Below are 22752 nucleotides of genomic sequence, written 5' to 3'. Positions count from 1 at the left end.
GTCAAAGCATGAGTGGCATTACAGCTGGAAAGAAAGAACAAAGGCCAGCCAAATGCATCTGGCCGAGTTTGGGGCTCTCCAAAAAGCATCTCTCATAAAACTGGATTCTGAAAGACACAATGCTGCACAGGCACGTTTTGTGGTGAGTGAGCTAATAGCTTAGAATCTAGAGACTTTTTGAAGGAGCCTTGTTGCTAGTGCCGAGCTACTGCATCGGTATTAAGCAAAATTGTTAAACATTTTCAGTTTGTCTTTAAAACCATCGCAAAGTATCCATTTGGGTGGCTAGGTGAGCCTTAGAGAAAGGGTGTGCTCCTTTATGTTAAAAAGGGGCAGTTTTCAGGATGCCTCCTGGGCGCCTTCCATTCAAGGTTTTACCTGGCCTGACCAACTGGGATGAGAACAAGGGTCGATCCAGAACTCAATGGAGGGGTTACATATTCTATCTGGCCTGAGGATGCTTCAGGTTCCGCAGCAGGAGATGGAAAGGGAGAGGGATGTCTAGAGCACCCTGGTTAGTTCACAGCCTCCATGACCTGATTTCAGGTCAGTTTTGATTATCATCTGAGATCTTTTAGCTAATCAAAAAAGAAGCATTTCCTGGCAGGGGTTATATGTGTTGAAAAAGTTAGTATGACCCACAAAGGATGATATAAAAATTGGAATGACCCTTGATAAGAAAAGAGTTCAACACCCCTATTTGGAAGATATATCCAAAATACAGGTGGAAAGATAAATATGAGCAGGCTGTCAGAACATCATCTCTGGTGATTGTTGCAGATAAGAATGAAATTCTACAAGACATAATCACATTAGCATTTTCACACAACAAAAACACACTGTAGCATGTTTTAAGCCCCTGATGAGGAGAAAAACAAGAGGCAAGAGACGAGTGGACTTCACTACTCTGATTAAGGGCCCCTCCTCAAAACAAGTCCTTGAAAGAATAATGGGCAGTCTTGAACTGGCTTTACCTCCATTAACCACACCAGCAAACATTTACATAATGTTCACATAATGCGCTGATTCATTCTATCCTGATTCAAACAAGCCTCCGATAACTCACCCCGGCTGTATCACACCATTCATCACACTAGGTCATTTACATCTAAAAGCACTTTGGAGCGGCTGCACATATATCTCTGTCTACATACATTATGAGATATTTTGGTAAGATTGTCTAATACATCATCTGGCATCATATAGGATAGCACTATATAGACATACTAACGTGGCATTCCTCAGTAATTTCTGGCACATGATTGTTTGTCATATGAAAACTAAGGAGTAAGGTGGCCCGTGAAGTTATGTACAGTTTGAATTCAATTCTTAACAGGAAGAAATGTGCTTGAAATTAATTGAATAAAATGTGATATATTTCCCACCAAGTTTGCTTTTATTTTTCTTCATTTTCCCATATATGTGTGTCCCATAAAAACATGCATGCTGTGTGATATAACCATTTACTAAATCAATCACAGCTTAGCAGCCCTAATGAAGTACAGGGAACCTACTGTATTTAGATTCACTGAGATGATGTGCATGAGACTGCAGTCAGTAATACACTTCATTTAAAGATTTTGAAAGGTGCTTTATTTTTTTAATCAAAGAAAACACACGAGCTGAAGTGCGAGGAATCAATTAAAGAGTGCTTAAATAAGCTCACAGCATTACTAAACCCAGCTAACTGGATTATGGCCCTAAGTAGTATATTTATACCACTGTAGGCTACTTTCAAGGCCAAGTTTATCATTTGCCAATAACATTAGTTTGTGTGATTACAGGACAGGTAAAAAGCTTTATTCATAACTAGCCCACTGAATAGTATTTCACAACAATAAGGTGGCGATAAGAGGTTATGCTAACGATAGCTCCTCTTTCACTGCAGCAACCCAAGCAATCTGTACAGACATACTGTTATGTTGGCTAAAATAAACTGTTCTCTTTAAGGTTTTTATTTATACTAAATAAATATTAAGTATGCAAGCCAACATTCTGATTTCACATTTGTCCTTACTATACATTCCTAGATAGAACAACACTGTTGAACCAATTTCAACCCAAATTGTGGCTGGGATGATATTTCAAAGTTGAATCAATGTCACCTTGCTATCTAGGTTCATTGTAATCCCAGGGGTAACTACTTCCTATTCTTCTACATGCGTCATCGACAGGTGATGATGCAGATATTTTTAAACATGAAGCTGGTCAATTGGAAACATAATAAATTCAGTTGGAGACGTTTTCCACCCACTTGTGTAGTTGTTGTTAAAAATTGTCTATATCTAAAATCAAGCATTTATCATGATTTCAATTAAAAGAACAAAATTCATGCTTTAAAGCTTTAATTGTTATCAATATTCAGAGATAATATGGGAAAATAGAACAATTTAGAGGAGCAGTACAGTAAAAGCAGTAACTGGAAGTTGAATTCCCATGTTCTGTTATTAAGGATGTGTCTGAACCAGTGCATGCTGGGATTGGATTCATAGATAGACTGACTATAAACAGGATAAGCAAAAATGATGGGCCAATGGATGGATCATCTGGTCGTTTTAACCCAAACATATATATATATAAAATAAAAGCCTTATACAACCTGCAGAAGGTCTGGCAATTAGATATGAGATATTCATTCAATCTGAGTCATAACTCAACCTAATGAACTTGCCTGGAGTACCTGCTGCATCCAACTGAGCCCGCTAATCGATAGGCTCCCCTGAGACCACCACCCCACACACTGAGATCACTATATCACACATATACCCAAATTAATTATCTAGTTACTCTAAAAGAGCCTTTCCGGGGTATAAAAACACACGCACAGAGTGCAAATGAAGTAATGAAGGGATACAGGAGTTAGGAACTAGGAACTGCAGCCTCAGTCAGAAAACTACATTTTTATCACTATGGACTGAGAGTCCCGACTTTCTCAAAAACCCCTCTGCTTCTCTTGCTCTGCACACACATTTACTCAGGCACATCTCAGCAGGGCAGCCCGGATTGTACACCTGATGAGATAGGGAGCGCCAGTTACACTGACCGACTGGATAATGCAAAGCCTGCACGGCCGCTAAACAAACACCATCAGCTGCTGTTTGGTCTCTGAGCTCCTTCATGAACTCCCTTGATGGAAGGCAAACATAAAGCAGACACACTTCCCCGGGTCGGCCTCGCACTGCACGTTGCTGCACAGCATTGCACAGCTGAGGAGGCGTATGCCAAGGCAAGTTAAGCCTGTGACATGTTACGGGCGAGTCGGGGCCTCACTGGTGGAGAGTGTGTTCTTGTATAAGCATTTGCTTGAACCCAATGGTTAGACTCTATTTTTTTGTTTTCCTCTCACAAGCGCACGCACACAAGGAAATGGACGAGCATTCACACGTCTCAAAATCTCGATGAACGAAGCATTTGCCAAGAGAAAAAAAGACCTCCAGCTCAGACTCCAGTCCATGTGCAGACAAACGCACAGTATCCTCATTAAAATTCTCTGGGGTGTGCAGCAGCCGTGTGGACTAGGGGCTGTGCGAGTCCCTCCATAGATAACATAGAGAAAGCGGCCTATTGTCTTATCCTAATCCTTCTTTTGAAGGAATGTAGTGAGGAGTATCAGAGAAGAGGGAAGATGTGCGCGGAGGCTTCGGTAAAATGATATCTACAGCGCGGCGAGTTGTTTCTCACAATATGTGCACCACCTGATTCTCATTATTTCACGGCCACTGACAAACTGGTTCTGGTTGACGAGACAGGCAACATTAACATCGCCTTTCCAACATTAGCATATGGACAAACAGCTTTCTTTCTTCATATTAACTCTGTTGAATGTATTTTTTTTTTTCTCTCTCCGCACCCTATCTCTGTGCACCTGTCCAGACGATTTTTAAAGTGAGTTTTTTAAGAGGGACCTTTATCACAACCTGTTCAGTAAATGCTGACCTGGACTGGGTAGGTTTAAGGCATAGCAATTTGTTCTCCATCATTCCCTCTCAGCTGAAACCATTCGCTCTCACTCTCTGTTGGACAATTTGACAACCTGCGTGTCTGGGCACCACTAACTGACTTGGCATGGTGTTGTATTTTTATCATCGGACATAAGTGGAGAGCTACTGTGTTATTTCCTGTGTTGATTAATGTAGCAATTATTTGCAGAACGAAAATGATTTGAATGAATTGAAAAAAAGGTTCCCACAGATTCTCACAGACTGAGGTCATGTCTTCAAATTGCTTGTTTGTGTGAGCAGCAGTCGAGATATGTAGAAGACAGAAAATAGTCACATTTGTTTTGCTCAAAATGACAAATGTTTAAAACATTTGTTCACTGCAGGACTTGATTACTGAAATAAATTACTGTTAGAAAATGAATCACATCAGGACTAATTAACCCAATCAGAAAACTGTGTAAATCCATTAGTAATATACTGTAAACAGAAATGTTTCAATACCCAATCCTCCTTATTAACAAAGGATTTTTCTTCATCTGGCATCATGGGTTGACATTTTGCTGAGTCTCTGTCGGATATATGGTGGTCAATGAACTCTCCACGTCTGCAAAAAACAGCAGCCCCTGCAGATCTCCCCCCCTGCCTCCATCAGTCATTCAATGAGACATTAGATGCTGCAGCAAAATTAATGCAGGTGAAATTAAATAGAAAACAGTGAAAAAGGCTCCCGGTAGGAAAGAGAAGTGAGTGCTTTAAGCTTAAAATCGATCAGTGCAGGAGTTGGGCAAGGTTCTTTATTAACTTTGCCCAGGACTTTCCCCACAGACCGAACTGCGAACAAACACAACTGAGGTGTCAGCAGGTATAAAATGTGCTTATAGATGGACTTCTGAGCTTTGTAAATATGTTAGCTCGGAGCTGGCTCCACAGCTAATATTAGCACCTCTGGCATGCAGAGGTCAGTTATTATCATTAATTATCCTTCCTGTCCCCGTCTGCTGCTCAACAGAAACTCTTTGAGTAAACTTTTTGTCTACCTGTCCGTATATTTTCCCTTTTTTCTACCGCTCTTATTCCTTTCATTTAATATCATTGAAACTGAGTCGCGCAGACAGAGGCTGTCTTGATGATTCCTTATTCTTTCTCCTGTAAACACACTTTGATCTAATAAAGTTGCATATATATGAATAAGATCTCTCGTGCTTATTTTCCAAATTGTAAACAAGACACTTAATTCCAGGGAGCAGAAGCAAATAAATGGTCTCCAAAGAAAAGCAGAGGGGGTAATAGTGGAACGATCATTCAGATTTTAAGCCTCTTAATGTAAAACATGCTGGAGCCCTTTGTCTGCAGCGTATCTTTCCTTTGCAGTGATGGTGCAAGCCATTACAAGTGCGTGTGGTATTTCTTAGATGTAAACAGAGCGCTTTGAGAGAGCACACACGGCAGATATATCGGAGAGAGACAGCGAACATAATTCAAGGTGTTGTTGTTGGGAGGTCCGGCTCCAAAACACCAGTTTTTGCTAATTAAAAAATCGTAGCTGCAGACAACTAAAAATAGCGCCCACTGCAGAGGTCCATCAATTTAATTCACCCACAGGGGACAGCTATTGCATTGCTCAGGAGGAACGATGTGCTTTTGCTGGATGTGCAACATAACACAGAGCCGGCTAATGAAGTACACACATACAGTGTTGCAAGGCCAGAATCAAGGACGTCATCCAGATAACAATTTGATGTGCTTGGGTGTAAGAAAGAAAAGCTGCTGAACATTAATCTTGATTTTAGTATTTGAAGGTTCTCCCTTTATTATGCTTCCAATATTCCTCTTACGTTCATGTTCAGATTAAATCATTAGCTCTGTTTCACTGTATCACATAATAGAATAATAATACTTTATCACTAGATATTAAATATATTTTCTTTACCCTTTGCAGATTTTATAGTATTCTATCGTGTACATTAAGGTGATCCAAACATCATATAAAAATAAAATCAAAAGGTTGGAATTTTACACTGATTTTTTTTTTGATTTTTTCTGATGTCGATCCATTACGTGTTATACCTCCTCACTGTGATAACACAATGCATAAGCAATATATCAATGCATATATTGACCATTGCTTACATTGCTATTGACCAAAATAATTTTAAAATTACCATTGATATTATGAATTGAAATATTTTACTTCGGCACAATATGAGTATGCTTGCGCAAAATACACCGTTACTGATACTAATACACTTAAAAATATTTGCAACATATACTTAATGTACAGGTTATATTCTGTATAATCTCATATTATTAGTTTAGTTCATTTCTCATCTACTAATTCCCCAAATGTCCGTCAGTCCGTGGATCTTATTGGCTTCACATTTTGCATGTGTATTGTTAAGAGCCCAATAAGGTGCAGTGTTAAATATGGCGTGTTTGGAGCAATACAAATAAACTTTGAATAATCAATAATAGCAGTGCGTTAGTGATAATGGCAACGATACCTGATTCCCCAGTTCAGGGTTCTGCTTACTGAATTGAGCTTCACTGAATTTTGAATAATCAGGTGAACAGCTCTTTGTGCTTCAGGGTTCTGTGGACTCAGTTCGGCAGCAGGTCTGTACTTGCTGGAGCTTTATTACTGAAGGTTACTTGAACACAAATTCAGAGGGAAAGCTGCAACCGGCATCACCACAGGCCAAGCAAACATCCATGTTTAGAAAGAGCACTGGACTAGTTTCAATCCATTTTTAATTTGTCGGTATTTAGTGTTTCAAATAAAGTGTTCTCTTAACTCTTAGCAAGTCTCTGCAATGCTTTAATATATGTACATGTTTGCAACTTTAGTGTATTACGCAATTTACTGCCCTACTGACAAGTGATATCTTAACACAGCTTTAACCACCATGCAAACTGACCTCAAAATGACAGATGGAGAAGTTCACTGAGGAACCACACACTGACTAACCTCAAGTTCTGTCTCCAGATTGTTGTTAGGCTTCATTTCCACATCTGCTCCTTCGGCTCTTTAGTGTAGCCAAGGCAAAAGGGTGCACAGAGGCAACAAGGCTCTGACTGTCAGCTGTTGAGAAGCATTCAGACCCTTGCTCTGCTGCTCCACTAAAAGGCCTTCAACAAGATTTCTAAACACGCTTCAATTCAACAACTTCTGCCCAAGTCAGTCCAAATAAACAGGTACAAGGGTGTGGGTGGGAGGAGAGGAGAGGAGAGGACAGGAGAGGAGGAAATATGTTTTTAGTTTCCAGCTTGGCATAAAAAGATAAGATTGATAAAGACTAAGGGAGCAAAGACTAAAGCAGGAGTTACAAACTAAGGAGGTGGCTTAGAGATCTTTTCAAGGCACCAAACACATGATTTGATGAAAACATCTCAGGGGAACCTTTCAAAGCTGTAAGACTGGAGGTATAAGGTAATGAATAAAATCTGCTCTCGATACATCTGATGCTGATACACCTACATTTTAACTAATTTGACTGTGTCCAATTGTCGAGGTGAAACAGGACAATTGATTCCAAATCGATAAAAACAATGACAGTAAATCACCATTTGCTTCGACGGATGCTAATGAATCTTCCCGGGCCGTCCAGCGGATACTGTAAAAACAGAGAGGTTGTTCTCGCAGTCGATGGCTCGGTCAGGATAATAAAAGTGTTTTAGCTTAATTAACATTCTCTGGAGAGCGTAGGAGTCTCTTTAGATGCACCAACTCCAAACAGCTACATTTCCATTTGCAGCAGGAACACAAGATGTTTCTATATTAGTCTGTGAGCGTTCATGTTGTAAAACAGTGATCAGCGCTAATCGTCTGTTAGTACTATTTTTGTGGGTATGATTTTATAGAAAGTCAAATATATTGGTTATTATTTAAAAAAGAATGTCTAACTGTGCGGCCAGCCTCACCATAGTAGGTTGTACTGCATAGCAAAAAGCCAGAATTTGATGCATAATCAGACCTGCGAATAGAACATCTGTAAGAGTCCCAGCTGGCTGCTTTTTGTCTGAGCAAAACAAAAAGTCCAACAGGCGTCGACCAGTCCTTAGCAGAGTAACACAGATACAGACTCTGATCGTCACACCTCAGGGAAAGTGACCTGTCCGTCACACAATCAAACAATAATGGCCGAGGGAGAAAATCCAAATCCCACATAGAAAGTAATAGAACAAACCAGATATTACATTATTACTGGGAGCCAACAGTGCTTAATAATGTTTGGTTAATGCACAATACAATCTTATTCTTCTTATTTGGCTTTTAATAACAGAAAATATCACTGAGAGCTTTTGGAATTATTATAATTTCAGCACTACATCTCTAAGCCATGAGACTTCCGACTTACAGTAGACATCCACCCTGATGGACTTGATGGCGGGCGAGCCGAGGCCGTTCTCTGCCTTGCAGTAGTAGCGACCTCCCTGGGTCCTCAGGATCTTTGCAATGTGCAACGTTTCATTGAACACACTGGAGTCCTGGAAGCGGTCCGACACACTGCCGGCTGTCTTGGTCCATCGGATCTGGAGAGAACAAAGGGAAAGAAAAGATGAATTCCTTCCTCTTCTAATTTGACTTGTTCACCTTCTGTTCCAGTATGCAAGCCAATGAAGTGAGGCCTCGAACACAGCTTCATTTGCAAGGAACAAGGCTTAAAAGAAGGGGGGGTTATTTTACTGTAGTGCAGCCACATCCATTATTGAGCTGACACTTTACACTTTAGAATTAAAAACTTGAAATTGGCTTGCTGTGATCATTTTTAGTTGAGTCAATAAAACACATTTAATGGCTTTGTAAACTTATGGACAGCTACACACGCTATTCACACACTGTCAGCTGTCAGGGTCAAGTTGGGGTTCAGCAAGTACACTTCGGCATTCAGGCTGGAGGAGTCAAGTGTCAAACTACTAATTCTGGTTCTGCGTAGTGGAGTGTCCTTGGGCCGGACACTGAACCCTAAATTATTCCTGACGGCTGCGTCTGGAGTGTGTGAACGATGTGTGATGGAAAAAGTGCTGTGTGTAAAAGTGCTGTTTGAATGTGTGTGTGTGTGTGAGTGAATGTGACTTGCACTATAAAGCACTTTGAGCGATCAATAAAGACTAGAAAGTGAGATATAAATGCAGTCCATTTACTATACACGATTTAAAGTTATATTTGGCAGATATAACTGTTAATGTTTTGTGACAAATTTCACGTCAATGGAATTTATCCGACTGGAAAAGTCTCCCTGACCCTGATGTTCAGTGACACTTCTGAGTATTTAAAGCTCAAAATATTGAGTCTTAAAATTTATGACAGATATAAATAATCAGAAAAAATGATTATTAGTTGGCACAATACGTTATGAAATTGAAAATGAAAGAAAATATCTAGTGCACCTTGAAGCTGCCTTGAAATTTTGAGTTTTTTGATCGTTTCCATTTTTGCAGTGTTCTGCACTACAGTGTAAACAATGGTTGAATAAAGAAGGTTGACTTTACGTTTTACTCATGTGAGAAGCATTGTGCGAAAATCTTCCGGTAACTTTCCACTCTCCTTTGTTCCACACAAGCCTGACCTTGGTGGCTCTCTCAGCATGAGTAGCTTTCACTAACTGATGGGACCTAGTTAGCCCGTGGCATCGAGGTGTAATGAAAGGTGAAATAGTGTTACTCTCCAACATGAGGTTGTAATTGACTCTCTATCATCTGCCTCTCCTGTCCTCATTAAAGCATACACCATGAACAGGTCTATGACAACTCTGGCCGGGGGGCCACACCGCCAGAACCACGGAGTATAAAGCTCCATTCAATCCCTCATACTAAGTAAGCCGCAGATGGACTGGCTTTGCCTCCAAGGCCTCACATATCTCTGTCTAGGCAGCGGTGGCTATGAATTAGAATCCAATATCTCCACACTGTATGGTGATAGCATCATCTTGGATCCTGATAACATCCCATTTTACAGAGATAGCATCAGATGGAACAGGGATATCATCACATGCAGGGATGAGGATTGGGTGCTATCTTGGGAGATTGCAGCTGTGGGGTTTTAACCATGACAACTCCGGCCTGAGGTCACGACAGCTTGAATTTGGTCGTTTTCCAAACAGACAGCTTTACCTGCAGAGCCTCACAGAGGAAATGAAAGGGTGGGCGGCAAAAACCTGATAATGGTGACCCATTCCAGAGGCTCTCTGTGCAGCTTGAGGATAGAGGCTGACAAGGAGCAGTGAAAAGTTGAGGTTCATCCGAGTTTCAGATTCTCTGTCTTGATTTGAGAGCAGACAAAATAAATGAGCTTAGTCTGAAACTTGCAGACTGTGTGCTCCCTTTGATCTACCTATGCCTCTGAAAATGTCTGAAGTTAGTCTTCTACGCCTCGGTCTTATTCCTTTATACAAGTGGACATATGACCAAAATAAGTGACTCTACATAATTACTGTCCAGAGAAGGCTTCACTTGACGTGTTTCAACTGCATAGACCAAGAGAAAGAGCAACTGATAAATGCTAAAGCTCCACTGCTAGAACATCCGGGTCCCCATCATATCAGTTAGAGACATCAAGGGTTCAGCAAAACAATCCCTATAGTGAAATAAGTAGTGAGCATAAATTATATGGGGCAAAGTTTATGAATACTGTGTCACTATCGTACAGTTTCCTCTCATGCAAATACAAAGCAAGCTGGCTTATGACGACCTCAGCAGAATTCAATATTCTCCCAGCTTATACCCCCCCCAAGTTATTTCCCTTTGCCTTTTTTGTAAGGAGCTTTGAGTTTTAGGAGAGCACAGTATCAATAAATGTATTGTCGGAGTGACACTAAGAAGTGGGTATTCAAATAACTCCTCACACTTTCCAAAGGGAAGTGCTTCTGTTTGTTTCACGGGGGAAGCAGACCACATTGTGGGTGAGCTTTCAACTCTCCCTGTAGCCTGGAGCTGTTTTCAGTCCGTCACTCCTCAGACTTTTTTTCACATCTCAGCACCACTACCCGCAGGGGGAGTCCTGAAGTGTGCCTGGTGAGAACAGTTTGACCCTCTTCACTCTGTTTAGTGCAATGCAAATACTCTTGATCTGAGAGGGGCTGGCGGATTTGAGCAATATGATAATTGCTCCTCCCTGCCCACTGCCAGCGGAGTTTTTTTTGGGCCAATTGCCGCGGCTTCTTTCTCAATCCTCAGCTGAAACTCACAAGGTGCACACAACTACACACTCGGGAATAATTTAAACATCCCAAGATGTACAACCCAGCTGCTGTTTTCCAGCTGAAATTTATTATTCCTGCCTGTGCCTTGAAATTGCATGCATTTATTATTAACATAAAATGTAAATGGAGTCCAGTTTCACCTCACACAGTTTTAAGAAAAAGGAGTGGTGCATCCATGTTTGAGCTTGTTCTATTTTCAAAAAAGAATCAAAAGTTGACATCACTTAGTTCCCCAGGGAAAGGCAGAGTCAACACAATAATAACTCCATTCCCTCTTAAACCAGACACCCCTACAGGAAGATCAACATTTGCTTTCAGGGAAAGCAGTGGCTCGTCTAGATTAGCATCCTACAGAAAATCCGAGCAGCGTTTGAGACCACACATGCTGCGATGTCACGGCAAGAGCTAATTAAAATGCGCCCAGTGTCTGTTGTTATGCAGGGATCATATGCCGGAGCACGCGTATTCAGTGAATCTCCCATAATGCCTGCTGTGACGCTTCCCTCTCCTCAAACTACAGACTGGTTTCTAATTGCTTGCCATCTTTTTCTTTTAGGCACTGATGGCGGTCTGTGCAGCTCAGTGGTGCAGCCAAGTGTGGCTGAGCATGACAATCAAGTGATCAGAAGAGGCGGCGGGGGGTCCACATCACAAATTGTGAGTGCACAGACTCTACAGGTCTACATTAAAAAACACTGTTCCTCATAAGAACTGGTGATCATGTGAAACACGAGAATCTAAACTGCATAGGAATCACACACTTAAAGCCATTAAAATGAATTAATAATCAGGTTGATTTATAATAATAATTAACACATTTTCCCAGTACTACCCGTGTGTCTCTCTGATGTAGTTAAATTCATTCATGTGCATTCGACAGGGTGGAGTTCAAGGGGAAAACTGCACTTTATATGGCAAACTGTGAAAACAATAAATGGTTTCAAAAAATAGAAAGATCAAAAACACCATCTGCTAAAGACACCAGCACTGAAGGCGAACTGTCATGGGAGCATCCAAAACAGATCACATAGTCCAATTGGTCTGTATAAAGCGAAATGTCCCAGGGCCCAGGGTCAGCTTATTTGTACTCGCTGACCCGTGGCGCTGTGAGTTGAATCTGGCTGGCCAATAATTGAAACAAAAAAAAAAAGGTGTTTGCAATGTGGTGTTGCTGGCTACTGCAGCCTGGTACTCAAACAAAGTAGTGTGGACATAATGGATGGAGGCCAGGGCAGGGGAGACAGGGGCAGATGGCTTCATCATCAGGGACTCTTTGATGTCCGTTCTCAACATCAAAGACAATGAATAAAGCTGGAACACGGTGACCCTGAACAGATAAAGCTCCATATATCCTCTCCTCATGCAGAGATCAAGGCAAAGGGTTTATGAGTCATTAAGTTTAATATACAAAGGGCAGAATCTTGGATTTATTTTAGGTATTCATACACAATTCAGTTTCCCCGGCGGATATGTAGATCCGGAGGAGACTCACACAATCCCCCGATTGTTTCTCACTCTTCAGATAACTTTAGTTTTTACCGACTCTGTAAGAAGGAACAAGAAGAAGTAGATCCAGTAGATGGCGCTATAGACCTTGACGTTGGTTGCCGTCCGCCAATAAACCGAACAAAGACCAATAAGTTATTTTCAGTATTGATAAATGTATTAAAAATGTTTCTGTCTAATCAATAAATCATCCAATCCATCAAATGCCAAAAAATACAGAAAACCAGTAGACAATTTGTTAATATTTGTCAGGGGGATGGTACCAATGCCAATCATGAATGTCAATCAAACTAAGTGTGAATATTATTTGTAAGTAATATTAACAGTACCGTGGAGAGCTGTATGTGTGTTGCCTGAACGTTTATTCTACATCCTGTCTGCCTGCAGAATTCACGTTGATGGAAAACAACAATCGCAAATCATCTAATTTGAGTTGTATGCAACTAATGTGTGTATTAATCCATCTCAAAACCACTGTGCATACACACCACCCATGTGCACAGACACACAGAGGAGAAACCACAAGGTAGCATTTCTGCTCCATGTGCACAAATGGGGCCCCACGAGCACGGGCCTGTGACAAACCCAATCTCGTTTCCCCCCCCCCCTGTGCACTGGCCACCGCTCAACACTCGCTCGACCGCCAAGTTGACTTTTGATACTTTGGAGGTGGGAACAGCCACTGATGGGTCTGCCCTCCCTACGCGCTCACAACTGCTCAACACTACGACTTTGTGACTCCTTTATTGATTATTCAATTAAATGACTCACAATTTCAGCACTTGCTAGAGGTAGATGACAGATAATGTTAGGGAGATAGAACGGAGTAGAAAGAGAGCTTTTATAAGATATGGAGAGAAGGGAGAGGTTTTCATTTTCCTCTTAATCAATTAATCCTTTAATCTTTAATCTGTCCAAAAAAGTGAGTTGGAAATCCAGCAGCCTGACATCTTTCAACTCCTCTCTTTGTCTGAATAAGAGATTGCCGCAACATTTGCTCGAGACGTTCACATTCCCCACAGGATCGATTGAAGTAATTTTTTTTTGTTTCCCTAACTTTTCATCCAATGTCATCGCCAGGTCATCAGACTGAGGGAAATCCACTGGACACAACTCATACTTTGTTTTCTCCTTCTCCCCAGAGAGCTACGTCCCACACAGCCTTCCAGTGACCTCTGCACAGCACATCTATGAGAATTCTACTGCATCGCCCCCCCCCCCCCCCCCCCCGAACCCTGCCAGACGCCAACAGTCCCAGTCTTCTTGCACAGCCCATAGTGACGCCTTCAAATGCCAAACCCACGGGGCAGCAGGAGAAAAGGACATACTATACGACGTGAGGTTGACTGACAGGGACATGTATTTATTTGACAATTAAATGGGAAGGCAGACAAGTGTTGCGGCAGCCACTAGTGTGAATTGTGTTCCATTGTATGTGAGTGTGTGTGTGTGTGTGTGGTTGGAAGCATAAAGGACAGGATTGTTAGAAAGCAAAGCCTCTGTTTTACCTCTGGGGACGGGGTGGGACGGGCAGGCAGCAGACAGAGAGATCCACCGCGAGGCTGCTGCCTGGCTGGACCCCATCCAGAGACTCCATCAGCAGGAACGCCTGATGGGCGTCTAGGTAATTTTAGCAGTGTGCATATTGATGGACATTTGAAGACCTAAATGCCGGCGAAATTGCCAACTGCGGCCCCATTTACCCTGTGGCCGGTCCTTTGTGGTGCCGACGTTGGACTTGGCACACCAACCACCTCAGCCCAAGTCACCCGGGGGGAGCGAGTCGTCTCAAAGTCAGCGAGAGAGACGGGAATCTGAACAGTGACGATGAAAAAAGTAATCTTGTGATTTGCTAATGCAGAACTAATTCCGGCCATTTAGAGGGAGAGACAGAGTAGTGTGACGGCTCCCTCTGAGACGGCAGTCCAGATGGTGAGGGAGGCTTACGTTACTGATGGTATGTTTAAAAAAAAAGTAATTGATAATGACTCCGTATAGTTAGAGGAATCCTTATTTTTGTATTATTGATGTAGATTTGGATATGGACAGTAGGGACATGTCTCTACCAATGTCAAGGTAAAAGTAAGATGTCCCTTTTAATGCTTTGAGTCACCTATTTCTGAAAAATATATATATAAAAAGGGGATTCCTGACCTAATGATCTAGCAACCCTCAGGCTTCAATGGTGATGAGTGAACACAGATCTAGAGGTTAGTTATTTAAAGTCATTTGAAGATCATCAAACTACACACTGAGCTACGCACTCCTGATTGCAAACATCAACCTGGGCCCAGCTCACATTTTCCATTTAGTAGCAGTTTGCTTTACTACAGCTGCTCTCAGTCATGCACTGAACTCCAGATAATCTCCAGGCATTCTCCAAGGCACATGTCAGAGGGAGAGCCTCCGGACCTTTTCAGGAGTTTCTCCTGACAGCCCCCGGGGAAAAAACTGAGAATGTCCAAATCAGCAGGAGATTGTCCGCAGGATTCACTGCGAGCTGGTCGGTGTGATGATGATTCTTCTAACACGCATCAATACATCGTTTTTTCAGCAATACTGAAATGTCAGGAGAGCCAACCCCAGAATTTCTTTGAACAAAATCACATGGCCTCTTTAGCATGTTCAAGGTCCTCAGAAAACCCCGCCACGTAAGACGATGAGCGGAGGTCAAGAAAACCAAATGATAAACAGTTATTATTACAGACTATTCAATTATTTTTTGAGACACACTGGTAAGCCCTTTGATATGATATATGCAAAAAGGCATGAACTGGTGATGTTAAAAACTCCTTTTCCTAGAACTACGTTAAGTAGGATGGACCAATAAATAAACATCACTTTAAGAAACATGGGTCTTTTTTAGTCTGTGTAACTCTGACTCTGGACTCCACTCGGTTCATGTGCATAATACTGTGATGTGAGTTTACGTTTAGTTGAAACTAATCAATGAAGTGCACTGATTAAAACAGCTGGATAAGTCTCTACTGACCTCAATCCTGATGGTCATAAATAATTCATCAATTATTAATTGATTCAAATTAATGATCTTTTTTGAGAGGGTGGATCAATGTGCTGTTGGAATTAAACACAATATTGGGTCTGTTATTTTGTACGATTCACTAACATCGATGTGTGCACGCCAAGTAACTGAGTAACTCCTCCCTGCATGATCCGACATAGAGGGGTGTTCAGGGCCAAAAATTGAAGTGAAAGTGGCCAAAAAAATAAAGCGATCAATATATGCAGCTTTGAATTCACCTCCTTAAAGAGAGAGCATAAATCTCATCACACTGTCCATCAAATTCGATACTGAGAGAAGAGGTTAATGAACCTCCTCGAGCGTGATGACCACTTCCCCGTCTTTATTGGTATTGGCAGGTCAGGCAGGCAGCTCCTAATGTCGACTGCTAACCTGTGGAGGCTCAGATGATGCTGATGGTTTATATGGTTTTTGGTATAATGGTAGACTGTTGATTTGTGAGTTTGTGGATAGAAATCATTGACCCTGTCAGGATAGTTTTTGTTAGTCCATGCATCAGAAGGTACAAGGGATATTTATGTATGTATGTATATATATATATATTAAGTACGGTATACAGAGTTTGTATACACCTATGCAAACCTATAGGCACAGAGATATAAATATTTTAGGTTTGGGTTGGTGTCGTTTTCATCTGATGTTGGGGCAAAAACATCATAAAACTCAATTTAATAAGCTAAATCATGCTTATTTTAGAATGTTAATCAGAATATGCAGAAACCAGGATATGACGATACATCCTTAAACACCTGTGTACTTTAAGCCTGTATGTGTCACTGTATGTTTACCTTCCTGTTTGTTTGTTTGTTTGCAAGAAACAACTACAGAACCAATTTTATTGAAACTTTCATTGTGAGACCGGCCAGACTCCCAGGTTGTATATACAACTCATGTTGTACCAATTACATATAAACAAATGTTCTGCAGAATTGAGGTCTGAGTGTCTATGTATTGATGTGTAGTCCAATAAAAAAGGATGTGCAGAGCAAGTACTGATTAATAAAACGCCCCAGCAATTATAAAACCAAACGTTTGCCCCATTAATCCAGACAGGACACAGTGAAAAGTGCACTACAACCTTTGCAAAGAGAACAGATTGATTTTTTTTTCTTCCCACATATGCACTTGAAAGAAATAGAAACCCGACTCAATTAAAATGTGGAAACTTGGGGCACAGACAGACTCGGAACATGTTCTAGGGATTAATATTTAATTCTAATGAAAGGATGAGCTTTTATCGCTGTATTAACTTGAGTCTTTGTCCCGACGAGGTCGCGTACCCTTGTGTTTTTCCACTGACATCACAAAGCCAGCCTGGGGTCCAGCGTCACCCCAGATAACCTCCTCAGCATCGGAAACCTCTCCGAGTGAGAGTGCGCCGCCCGCGGTCCCAAGACACAACCGGAGGGGGACAAAGCTGACATATATTCCAAACTTCGGAGCGACACAGCCGAGGCCCGATGAGCCGAGGGATCTGTGTGAGTCTCATAATGACTAGGGTTCAAAGGAGATCCTTCCCCTCCTGTCACAGCCATGCATCGCCTTTTGATCTCCCACTCATCCATGCCCTCCACCCTTTCCTCCCCTTCACTCTGCTGTTCTTCTGAAATTCTAATTAAGAGGAAAGACATATAATGAGTGCTACGATGCCCCCCCCCAACCTCCACCCTGACAACAGAAGGAGATGAACGGTGCTCCAGAACCTGTGGCTAATTTAAGAGGCCCTCACCTTTTCAACAGAAATATAAAGATCAATATGTTCTTTTGCGTTGACGTCCAGAGGGGAAGTGTACAAACTAATGGCTCTGTTTATCGATCAAAGGGGGAATTATATTATTGAATGCAAATGAGCTGGGCCCTGACCGGAGATAGTGCTGAAGTTCCTTGTCATTCGTGGTATCAAGCAAATTGGAAACAACAGTCGATAAAAGTCGGAAAGGTTAGTGTGTGCAAATCCTGCCCGGATTACTGCGAGGACAAAATGTGACGGTTGGGTTATTTACGGCAGAGCTGACATTTCTACCTGCATGGATCACGTTCGTTAGCAAATAGATGGGATCTTGTTTCTGCTGCTCGCCTTCCGTTATTATTATTAACAAGATTTTTATCCGCACATTTCTCCGATTTGGGCGAGAAAATCAACAGCCCGGTGTCTTCAGAAAAGAAAAGTGGAAGGTCTTTTAATTAGATCAAATCAGAAAAGTGAATAAAAGAGTTTTGAGGGAAAACAACTCTCTTTCAGATGCTGAGGACCCATGTGCATTCACATGACCCAGAGTCTTTTCACTGTGGCCTGTTTCTCACTCAATAGGTTTTGTTTTGGCAGCTGTTTTGGGCTGTTTTGCGTCGGCACTCTCATTAGACTCGGAAGCTTTCATTATCAACATGCAGGTGCACAATGCAACATAAACCATCAATAATTAAAGGATTAAACTTTTAAGCTGCTGCCACTCTGTGACTTTAATACAGAATTAAATTAAAAAAGCCGCACAGAAGGAGAGACAGGAGGAGAGATGGGATAAATAACATAGCATGTTGTCTCGCGATTCTCTTGCTGCATGTTGGGATTGAAGGGCAGGCGAACGGATGGCAAGTTACTTACATGTGGCCGCGGATGCCCCGTAACCAAACAGGTGAGCTCCAGGGTCTCTCCCTCTCGGATGGTGTAGACTCTCTCGGTGTGCCGCTCCTCCTCCACATTACAGGCGTGCCCTGAGTGTATAATGCGAACAGTCGGAGGCGCTGCAGAGGAAAGAAGAAGAGAAGAAAAGTGTTAGCATTCTGGTCGTTTGTGAAGGGAGTGAGTAGTTTAGCGCAACAGATGGTGTATCGAAAAGAGAAGTCGTCTGATTTAAAACAAGGCTCCCTCAAAGCTTGGTGGTCATGTTTGCGCTGAACACGACAGAGAAAACTAATCAGATTTACTTGTATTTGCTTTGTGGAGCAAAGTCATTTAATCATTTCAGTATTAAGCACTGCTAGGAAAACTGAGCGTATCCTGGAAATGCAAAGTTTAAACAATAAACAAACACAGTAAACAAACAGTAAAGTGTCTGTCATACACAGATACTCCCTTTTAGATTCGGATCACGGAGAGAACCTATGCATTTAATGGACATCATTTTTTGTTTGTTAGTGAAGCATCAATTCAGGTAATAAAGGACTAACATTTATATACAGGTTGTTTTTTTCGGAATTACATTTCGGTCTTGCTCCTGTGCTGCTCAAGTTAATGCTAGCAGCTTTGTTTTGCTTCATATTTAATCGTTCCAACAATCCAAATCCACAAATACAGCACTGCTGCATCTTCAAAACACATGAGCTGTGACCCTGAAACAGATACCACAATCGCAACTTGACTTCACTATTTTCTATTGTAGTCACACTTGGTGATATTCAAGACCTACCAAAGTGTTTTATAGGTGGAATTCTGCTACCTTCTTATCAAGTGAGGTATCAAGAAGCCACACAATTTATTTTCTTGATCTATTTCTATCATTTTGAGTCAATATTTGACCGTGCAGGATAACCTCGACATTTACTGATGCAGGATGTAAGAGACTGAAAATAATCTTCACAGAAACAAGTAGATGTGAGGATGTGAGAAGCAGCAACCGACGGATATCACTTCCAATTGGAAGATGACCCCCAGTTTTGAACCTAACCTATTTAGCCAGTGTGTGCACTGTGCAGCAACGATTCAAATGCAATGTCAAGTAGATGACCAACTGTAAACAACCAATCGCAGGAAGCAATTTGTTTAAATAGCTCTCCTTATCATCCAATCAGCTTACAGGCCAAATTAGTTTAATTGCAAAATGTTACAGAAATCAGTTCACTTAAAAAGAAAGAGAAATTAAGCAGCAATAATAATTGAAAAACACAGAGTCAAAAATAACAGTTATATTATCTTTCGGACCAATGTCTGAAAGTGACGTTGATATAATTTCCCAACATTTAAACATTCACCTAAAATATCCTCAGCCGTCATTGGACCATGGGGAGTGTGTGTGGTGTCCATGTTTAAAAGGTGGATATTGAATTTTGCAACAAATCTCATCTTGTAGCACAATCATTTTAGCATAATGCTTGAAAGTTATGCAATTAGGGATAAAACTGCCAGAAACTGCAATATAGGTTAATCACATTCACTACTTTTCACACACTGAAGTGCAAGTTCAGGACTTTAAACTATCCACAGCTGTTCTCAGTGCACTGGGGCTTCTCTCCAACACGTAGTCGACAGAAAGACATCGAGAGGCAGGAAGGATCTTTAAGTTAAAGCAACATACAGCGAGACATAAGGGACGGGGGTTAAACGGAAAGGAGGAATGAGTGATCTGCCTCAAAACGGCTTGCCTCCACTGAGCTGTGAAAGCGCCCGTTGCATGAGAGCGACCCCTGACAACACCGAGCATCTGTTCAGCGTTTCATTCCTCTCCAACTTGCATGATTTGTGAAGAGGTTTGGGATGAGATGATTTGGGGATCGGATGCAGGATATGATTAGGAGGAGGAGAACAAATTGGTGAAGGGAAAGAAAAAAAAAGAAATAAAGAAAGTCAGGCAGAAATCGTAAGGAGTGTCGCTTGGCTTTAATGTTGGAAGAGCAGCTTCCTGTGCGGGCCTCTCTCGGCAGACTCAGCCCCGGCAGCAGACTACCTCCATCCAGACTGCGATGCTAATGAGCACGGCTGCACTCCTTCCTCACACTGCACTGGGAGTCTGGAGCGAAGTGTAGCCTTAACCACTGGTCCCCTCCGTATTTGTCCCATTCAGCAATGGTAGCTTCATGTTGCAGATTGATGAGCGCCTATGCGGATGCTAACCGGCCGCTCATGAAGCATTGTAGGTGCGCTCTTGGCCTCGATCCTCTCTGTCTACATTTGGAGATGAACGCAATGTGGTGGTGAATCCCACAAGGGCGGATAAGGGCTTGAGAAATAGGCTCAGTGTACGGCCGTGTCACGCAAGGCTGCCACTTAAAACAAAAAGGGCTTAGAAACGAGACCCCAGGGCACGAGCCAAACAAAGTGCTAATGCCATTCACTCCAATGAGCCAGGATCTCTGCAGCATACTATCAGTCCTGGAGGAATGTAGAGAAACACCCCACAATTAATGATCTTCAAATGCCATAGCTGCTGCTGCTGCTGCAACCTGCTACACACACACACACAAATATATTTAAACATACACTCAGTCTTTACGCAGAAAAACACTGAGCTTGCAGCGACAGAAGCAAACAACCCTCTCTTAAGCGCAAGTAATGAGCACAGTAATGTTCACACAGTCACACATATAAGATCATTCAGATCACTTGGCCCAAAGCGTGAACTCAAACCGCCGTCGTTACCACATAATGTCCTCAGTGTTTAGTTTTCATGAAGGCCCTTGATAGTCTCCCGATAGCAGCGACTCGCAGCGATATCCAGAAAAGATATCCTGGAATGGATAATGAGACGTTAATGCAGTGGGAATCGCCGGCCGCTTAAAGTGAGACGTCAACGCACTGACAGGTCGGAGATAAAAGACATCCTGGAAGAGAGGACGCAGGTGGTGGACAAGGGTTTCAAAGCATCACAGCAGGACACAGACGGTCAGTGATACTAATAAACATACCACAGGTTTATTATTTAAACTGGGATGCTCTTTTGTGCAGGAAATTATGTAAAAAATGTGAAACAAGCATATACACATTTTTGGATCAATTAAGTACTACAGTATTTATTTTGTGCTGCTTTAAATCCATGTAATGTTCAGAGGGGAAGGAAGTAATGATGTATAAAATTGCAACAATTGTTTTTGCACAGTCTGAGCTCGCGCCCCGTTATAATAACCTTATCTACTTCAAATTCTGAATTACCAACAAAACAATAAGCATTTATGGATTTGCTACATTTGTTCTTCCTGAATCAACAAGTGTTGTACCTCAAACGCTGTATAATACAAGTGTTTGCATTTATAATTCACCAAATGCTCTGTGTTATGGAGCTTATTATGGTTTGGGTCTATTTTGTTGATTTTGTTTTATTCTTCTTCACTTAATAGTGACTTAGAGTAAAGTCAGAGGAAGATATTTCGAATCCACCCCATATTTGAGTCGTAATACAGAGTCCCCTTTTTTTTTACTGCAGTATGCGTAGGACCCAAGGTGAAAGTAGTAAACCAGATAGATTACAACTGATGGAAGGTGAATAATATCTCTGCGAGAGGACACTCTGACTTTCCGACAGAGAGATAAGACACAACAATGGTTTGGAGAGATGAGCCAAGGTTAAAAAACTTGTCCAAAAGTAGCTCCACATGAAGACGTGGCCACTGTGACGTGGGGAGATTATAATACTGCTTAGCTCCGATTTGATGATGACGTGATCATGAATAATGATGAAAAACGTTAGTCCTTCATCCTGCAATAACTTCCTCACACTTTTTACTGTATATTTTTTGTACGAAGTACAATAAAGTAAAAGCCTGCATTTGCCTCCATGTGTCCTGTGGTGTTCAAAGTTATGTTTACACTTATCTTATCACTTAACAAAATGATTTGTGTCCTTGAGGTATGTCCCTCCTCGTGAAACAACTGTTTTTAATATTTAAAATTGTACATTATTTACATTATTGTTTACTTGTTTACTGATCTGCAGAATTAGCTGGAACAAAATGGGCTCACATTTATAAAAACATTGCTCTAAAGCACGTTGAGTGGTCAAAAACCACAAAAGTTGCCTTTATGGAATAGTAGAGTAGCATTATGAACAACATGTACTTTACATATCAAAGTTTTTATTGCATAGGATGGCACCTTACAGATTCCTCAATGTCAATAACATCTGTGGAAAAGAAGCAAGATCAGCATTTTAGTTCTGTAGCTGGTTCAAATCAAGGTATTTTAAACCATTTTATAGTCTATATACATGTTAACCATCAATTAATTAATAATCTTTTTTTCTAAGCCACCACCATCTACTACATCCATCATAAGGGGGTTGCACGCAGAGCATTTCCACCACCAACAGACATTTATCAGAATGGCCTGAAAATGACAACAGAATGTGCCATCTGT

The 22752-nt window shown here is 41.5% G+C and overlaps 1 protein-coding gene across 1 annotated transcript in view; it reads right to left on the bottom strand.

Moving 5' to 3' along the window:
* The window catches only part of LOC133024655 (MAM domain-containing glycosylphosphatidylinositol anchor protein 2-like), a 171991-nt gene that overhangs the window by 89425 nt on the left and 59814 nt on the right, over nucleotides 1-22752 (bottom strand). Inside the window, 2 exon segments of the mRNA XM_061091819.1 lie at nucleotides 8297-8471; nucleotides 18292-18431. Of these exon segments, the coding sequence (XP_060947802.1) occupies nucleotides 8297-8471; nucleotides 18292-18431 (315 nt within the window).

This window comes from Limanda limanda, chromosome 18 (genome assembly GCF_963576545.1).
Source record: "Limanda limanda chromosome 18, fLimLim1.1, whole genome shotgun sequence".
Taxonomy (NCBI): Eukaryota; Metazoa; Chordata; class Actinopteri; order Pleuronectiformes; family Pleuronectidae; genus Limanda; species Limanda limanda.
Note: the sequence above shows the minus strand (reverse complement) of the source record. Positions and strands in the feature narration are given on the sequence as shown.